The 7500-nt window shown below is 39.5% G+C and overlaps 1 protein-coding gene across 1 annotated transcript in view; it reads left to right on the top strand.

Annotated features, from left to right (window-relative positions):
- fgfr4 (fibroblast growth factor receptor 4) overlaps positions 1 to 7500 on the top strand; it is a gene marked incomplete at its 3' end in the record, with an annotated part of 28074 nt that overhangs the window by 19865 nt on the left and 709 nt on the right. Inside the window, exons 11-16 of the mRNA XM_080040867.1 lie at positions 347 to 485; positions 2576 to 2769; positions 3594 to 3739; positions 4833 to 4954; positions 5375 to 5485; positions 6843 to 6901. Of these exons, the coding sequence (XP_079896993.1) occupies positions 347 to 485; positions 2576 to 2769; positions 3594 to 3739; positions 4833 to 4954; positions 5375 to 5485; positions 6843 to 6901 (771 nt within the window). The remainder of the gene's footprint in view (positions 1 to 346; positions 486 to 2575; positions 2770 to 3593; positions 3740 to 4832; positions 4955 to 5374; positions 5486 to 6842; positions 6902 to 7500) is intronic.

Below are 7500 nucleotides of genomic sequence, written 5' to 3'. Positions count from 1 at the left end.
TGTGTGTGTGCAGCTATAATAGCCTACTGGTGGTCTCGTTTGCTGCTACATGTCATTTATGATCATCAGAGGAAAAATTAGACTGTTTCAGAAATATTTAAAAGTTCTTCGTAGCTCCATAAACAACTAGTAAAGCCTCTAGTGGACATTTAGTAGATTATTATTATAATTTTTTTTAACATATTTTTTTGGCATTTTTTTCTTTATTAGACAGTGTGTAGAGACAGAGATTAAATGTGTCAGAGAGGGGAATGACATGCAGAGAACGACCCGGGCTGGATTCTAACCCGGGTCTGCTGAAGGGCCCAAACTAACTATTCCAATCATAACTCTTTCTGTTGTGTAGACGGGTAGTCTGAACATGTCCGAGGTGGAGGTGCTCTACCTGTCCAAAGTCACCATGGAGGATTCAGGAGAGTACACCTGTCTGGCTGGAAACTCCATCGGGTTCGCCCATCAATCCGCCTGGCTCACTGTCATCTCAGGTAACAAATTAAAGACCTACTGCAAAGGTGGGGAGGTGGGAATGAAGGTGTATTAAACTCTGAGATTCCTATGTAGTGTAAATGTGCAAAAACTTTAGAAATCGGTTCATACTAGACTGAGAAAAGGCAGAAAGAGTGTTTTATGGCTCACTGTCATCTCAGGTAAAGAACCAACTATTCAATTCAGATTCAAATAACTTTATTATTCAAACATCTGTATTAATCCCACTTGGGGCAGTTTTAGAAGTTTATTGAGCAGCGGCAAAAACATTGTAAATTTTTTCATTTGAAATATAAAATAGATGTCATGCATACAGGGTTCTAGTGAAGACTAATTTGCACCCCTTTGTCAATTGGTTATGAAAGCTAAATTAATCAGTGCTATTAAAGCAGTTCGGATGGATGTGAGTTTGAGCATTTCAGCACAATCATAATATCCCGCCTTCCTCCAATGCAGCCCCACCCCCTCATTCCTATCCCTGTTTTTTTTGTTTTGTTTTTGAAGAAACTTAATTTAGGCTACACAAGCAGACTTACTTGCTTAATACTGTCTCCGTGCACAAAGTGAGTTATATTGTGGCTGAAGAAACTGGTGGCTGTAGTAGGCTACCGGTACCGCGCTGATCTGCTTGTATCACTGGTTTCACTTCAGATATGTCGGCCAGAACACCACTTATGCTTATAATGAGACTAGGAGAGGAGGAGTAGGGTTTTATCCGCTCTTTATTTTCCTTCTTTCACAGGCACAGCCGCATATAGATCGCGGAAAAAGAACAAAGGCTTAAACTCCGCTCGTGAGGAGACGTTTGAACAGCTGTTGCGACTCGCGAATCGCAGCCGCTAATAACATGCACAAACTATAACTTATAACAGCGATCGGGACTACATGTACATACTCACACACGGGTGATTCACATTTACACTCAGATAAACACGAATGATGGCTTACTGTGGCAACTTGCTCACACACATCTCACCGAGGGAGAAGCGAAAGGAAACTTACTGAACTGGCTCTCTGGCCGACTGACGTCACGGCCCAACACTAAACAAAACACAGCTTAACACACTGTAAAAAATAACAAGAAATAACAACACTGTAACCTTTTCTACAATGGTCGCTACTCGCTAGGCTACTGTCTGCCGTGGAATCAAAACAAACCCTTTTGTTGAGGACGCGCGTGCACGAATGCGCGGTACACAAGCAGACGGCAAACAGACAGGTCTGTCGGCCAATTAAATCGTTCGGTCCGAACGATTTGATTGGTTGTAGTTTTCACCTAATATTATGAGACTGAAATAATTGTTTCTTTTTATTCCTGGTGGGTCTACCATGCATTTTAGAGTGTAAAAACCTTATTTATACCATTTTAAAGTCATTTAAAATAAGTGTAAAAACTCTACAAAGGTAAGAATAGCTTTAAAGAATCGTATATATATATGTTAAGCCTATTTGAGTGTCTAGAAAAGTACTTTAAAAAATCCTATCAATTATTATTATATACATTTTTTTATACGTATTTTAACTTGAAAAATCTTATAAATAAAAGATTGCATCGTCTGCATAGAGAGTTTTTTTTTACAATGTTTTAATGTCAGAATATTTAGTTTTTAGTTGTCCTTCCTTAAGAGTAAAATTATTTTAATTAATTTTTTTTGTGAAAATTGTCAATCTGGTCTGCATAGAGTATGGAGAAAAGTTGATATCGTCCCCCAAAACTACGCTACAATTTCCATTTATGTCTTACACACACACCTACACACACACACACACACACACACACACACACACACACACACACACACACACACACACACACACACACACACACACACACACACACACACACACTCACACACGCCCTTATTTTGAAAGAGACAAAACAATATCGCCCATAAAAAATACACTAAAATTTTTTGTATGTCACTTTTTGAGCGAAAAACAACTTTCTTATTTTTTTTCTTAACATTCTCACTCTCTTTCTTTCTTTCTTTCTTTCTTTCTTTCTTTCTTTCTTTCTTTCTTTCTTTCTTTCTTTCTTTCTTTCTTTCTTTCTTTCTTTCTTTCTTTCTTTCTTTCTTTCTTTCCATAGAAGAGGAAGCAGCAGATGCAATGGAGACCCTGGAGACCAGATACACAGATATAATAATCTATGCGTGTGGTTTCCTGGCTCTGGTGATGGCTGTGGTGATCGTGGTGCTGTGCAGGATGCAGGTTCACCCCCGACGAGAACCCTTCGATGCTCTACCCGTTCAGAAGCTCTCCAAGTTCCCGCTACGCAGACAGGTAGGGGGGATAATACACACACACACTAAAATATATACACACACACATTAAAATATACACACACACACGCCGCATGCTAACATAGACATACACACACACACGCTTGCAGGCATACACACACACACACACACATACACACATGGAGGCACGCACGCAGACATACACACACACACATGGAGGCACGCACGCAGACATACACACACACACACATGGAGGCACGCACGCAGACATACACACACACATATGGAGGCACGCACGCAGACTGGCACACACACACGCAGACTGGCAGGCAGACACACACACATGCACACACACACACACACATCCTGGGAACTTGATCAACAACATTAAGTTTATTTTAGTTTATTGTATTTCAAACATGTGAAAAAAAAATTGTTAGATAAAAATCATCACGTTCTTTGTGAGTGACAAAATATTTAACCAATGTCCGAAAAGGATGGCGAATTTAACGGATGGCGAAATTTCTTGGAGATAATGTGGTCTGGTTATCTCTTTTGCACTATGCGATCTGAGAACTTGATTATTGGATCAAATCTGATGGCAAAACTTTTTCAGAACGGCCTTTGTTTAGTTTAGTATAAATATATTTAGCTTTTTGTTGGGGTAGATAAACGAAAGAAACACACACACACACAGCTAAATCTCTCCCTATCTCCCCTCTCTCCCTCTCTCCCTCTCTCCCTCTCTCCCCTCTCTCCCTCTCTCCATCTCTCCCTCTCTCCCTCTCTCCCTCTCTCCCCTCTCTCCCTCTCTCCCTCTCTCCCCCTCTCCCTCTCTCCCCCTCTCCCCCTCTCTCCCCTCAGTACTCAGTGGAGTCTAACTCCTCTGGTAAGTCCAGTGCGTCTCTGATGCGCGTCGCCCGCCTCTCGTCCTCCTGCTCTCCGATGCTCGCCGGGGTCATGGAATATGAGCTGCCCTACGACCCCGACTGGGAGTTCACCAGGGACAAGTAAGTTGATAGATAGATAGATAGATAGATAGATAGATAGATAGATAGATAGATAGATAGATAGATAGATAGATAGATAGATAGATAGATAGATAGATAGATAGATAGATAGATAGATAGATAGATAGATAGATAGATAGATAGATATCTGTTATGTAGATTCACTCAAAAGCACTACTAAATCTACTGCAACTAGAACTAGGACTAATCAAAGCTTTTTTTGAAGTGATAAGGAAAAGTGCAGAGTTGATTTTATTTGAAGGCCATTGGATGCCATTCAAACATTATGAGGTTTAGTTTAATTTCAACTGCAGGACCTCTATACATTTTTATTGAAGATCCCTGCACTAGACCATACTTTGGCTGTACTGTAAAAGCCCTACTAACGTCCTCTCTCCTACATACTACAACATGTATATACTACATACTGTCTACTTAAACATCCATTGTGTATGCGAGGGTTGTCGGGCCGTTTACACTGAAGTATACAGAAGCAATGAAGAATTTAAAAATGTTCAGTATTCTTAAAACTTCCCTCACAAAGACAGTTTTTCTCCAGTAAGTTCAGTTCATTGTCTGGAATGCATCTGCTCATTTAAACGTTGCAGCTTTCGAGCCATAAAATAAAACTCGGCCGCATCCCATTCCTGGCTCAACACAACCTGTGTTTTACCAAACCAAAATGAACCCCAAATTATGGATTCCTACCGTTTTAATTTGGTCACAACTTCACATATTTAAAGGAATACTTCACCCATACATAACCGGCGTTCTATCATTATAAAATCTCTATTATAATATAATGAATGAGGTTTTTCTTCCCTCAGTCTTCCCTCAGCCTTCCCTTGGCCCAGCTGTCCTGTTAATCCTAACCCTACATTTTTACCATGTGTGATGTCACACATAGGAAAAAATGTAGGGTTAGACAGCGAGACCGTAAAACACTCTTTCTGTCTTTTCTCAGGCTAGGATGAACCGATTTCTAAAATGTTTGCACGTTTATACTACATAGGATCTCAGAGTTCAATACACCTTCATATTTCCACCGGTGAAGTAGGTCTTTAATGTAAAATTCTCTTTTTTCTCTGTCTAGTTTACTGTTGGGCAAACCTCTCGGAGAAGGCTGCTTCGGTCAAGTTGTTCGAGCAGACGCTTACGGCATCAACAAGGACTCGCCAGATCAAGCCACAACTGTTGCGGTTAAGATGCTAAAAGGTAGGTGTTCCGTGTGTGTATGTGTTTGTGTGTGTGTGTGTGTCTGTGTGTGTGTGTGTGTGTGTGTGTGTGTGTGTGTGTGTGTGTGTGTGTGTGTGTGTGTGTGTCTGTGTGTGTGTGTATATGTTCTGTGACCTTCTTGACACCTTTTTGACTTTTTATTTTCTGCTTAACATTTACCTTTAGTTTAAACAATGTCCTTAGAAACCTGTAGAGTAGAATACGCTATGTTAGTTGTGTATTTTGTTTGTGTGTTCACTTTTACAGTTTTTGTGTTCTAAAAAATGAAGTATTCTAAAATAAAACATGAAAAGTGATTTGGACAACAAGCGTTCTCCAGAATCACTGACTCCACCTTTAACGTGTATACTGTTTGCGGGTAGTAATGTTGTTCTAAACCAAACGTGTATATTTCCTCAGATGACGCGACAGATAAAGACCTGGCCGACCTGATCTCAGAGATGGAGCTTATGAAGGTGATGGACAAACACAAGAACATCATCAACTTACTGGGAGTCTGCACACAAGACGGTAGGTGGCTTTGTAGGACTCACAAGTTTAAGTTTGTATACATATTAAAGGTGCAGTGTGTAACTTTGGGTGTGTGTCAGAGAAGTGAAACATTTTCTAAGGTGTATTCTCATAACTGAATAAACAAACTTTCCTCACAGGGAAAATGTGATCCCTAGAACACTGTTTGAAGTTAGAAAGCTTCCTGAAAAGTTACTGTTTCACTGTTGTTGTTGTTGTTTACAGCAGCAGGGCCCACAGTTTTAGTTTACAAACATATTCTAGTCTAAACCCACTCTCGTTTTATTGTAAATAGCAACTAACAACCCAAACCTAATTTAGTAAGTGTTTCATCTATGGTGGTCCCCAAGCCTTCAGGGGTTAAGACAACCATCAAAACAACCCTTATAATGTCTATCTGCCCCCCCCCAACCCCCTCCCTTATCTCTAGGCCCTTTGTGTACATCTCTCGAGTATAAATAAAGGTTAAAAGAAAATGAAAAAGTAATATGTATACTTTAAACCTGCAGTGTGTAGAATTTTGGGTTTTATTTCCTAGCAGATTTTGTAGAAAGTAATTATAATATCCATAACTACATTTAATTTAGTGCATAATAGCTGAAAATTCTTTTTGAATTATTATTTTTTCCCTTAGAAAGGGTCTCATATATGTCCATATTTCTGCATATTTTGGACCAAGGCCTAGTGCCGCCATCTTGAAAGTGTCATAGTTGGAATGTCATCAGGTGCATTGTTTAAAATTTAGAATTGTTCTTGTCCTTGAAGGCCACTGTAGCTTCTGTTATTATTCTAAAGGGTTGGGGTTACCCAGGGAGCGTTGCATTCTAGAACTTTCTAGAACTTTCTTGATGATGTCACATTACACACTGCACCTTTAAAAGACAGCAAATTACGTGAAATAATCGTAGAATAACTTAGAAGATTTTTTTCCGGTGTAGGTTTGATCTTAACATTGGTGGTGACACAAACACATTCCCCCTTCCTAACATCTACCCTGCGTTCCAATCCCCATACTTCCCTACTATTTAGTACGCCAGAAAAAGATTTAGGATGTCCCAATACATGCACGTCAATTGTAGTATTCTGAAAATACATAAATGCCCCACTAACTCCAATAGCATTTTGCAGTATTCGTCTTTATTCTTGACATTTCTCGACATAATGAAAAAAAATCTTCCTTATCTGAATTTTTTCTCTCTCTCCTGTCTGTGGCCCTAAAACTCTTCTGTACTTTAGTATGTAGTGTAGTAAAAAGAAAGAGTATGTGATTTGGAACGCAGGTGGTCCCAAGCCTTTAGGGGTTACAAACAACCATTAAAACAACCCTAATAATGTCTATTTACCCCCCTATCTCCAGGCCCTCTGTATGTGGTGGTGGAGTATCCCTCTAAGGGCAGTCTGAGGGAGTACTTGTTGGTTTTATTCTACAAACTACTGACAACATTTCTACCAAATTCCCCCCCAACAATATTGTCATTTAGAGCAGTTCCATTAAACCTGCAGTGTGTAGAATTTTGGGTTTTATTTCCTAGCAGATTTTGTAGAAAGTAATTATAATATCCATAAGTACATTTAATTTAGTGCATAATAGCTGAATTTTTTTTTTAATTATTTATTTTTCCCTTAGAAAGGGTCTCATATATGTCCATATTTCTGCATATTTTGGACCAAGGCCTAGTGCCGCCATCTTGAAAGTGTCATAGTTGGAATGTCATCAGGTGCATTGTTTAAAATGTAGAATTGTCCTTGTCCTTGAAGGCCACTGTAGCTTCTGTTATTATTCAAAAGGGTTGGGGTTACCCAGGGAGCGCTGCATTCTAGAACTTTGTAGAACTTTCTTGATGATGTCATATTACACACAGTGCACCTTTAAGTAATGTAGAGATGAAGATTGAAGAAAAATCCAGACTGGTCCCTTCAGTTTTTTTCCGGAGCTGTATATGATATATATGGTGGTCCCAAGCCTTTAGGGGCTACAAACAACCATTAAAACAACCCTACTAATGTCTATGCCC

This window comes from Ammodytes marinus, assembly GCF_949987685.1.
Source record: "Ammodytes marinus genome assembly, chromosome: 14".
Taxonomy (NCBI): Eukaryota; Metazoa; Chordata; class Actinopteri; order Uranoscopiformes; family Ammodytidae; genus Ammodytes; species Ammodytes marinus.
This window is presented reverse-complemented; position numbering and strand designations above follow the sequence as displayed.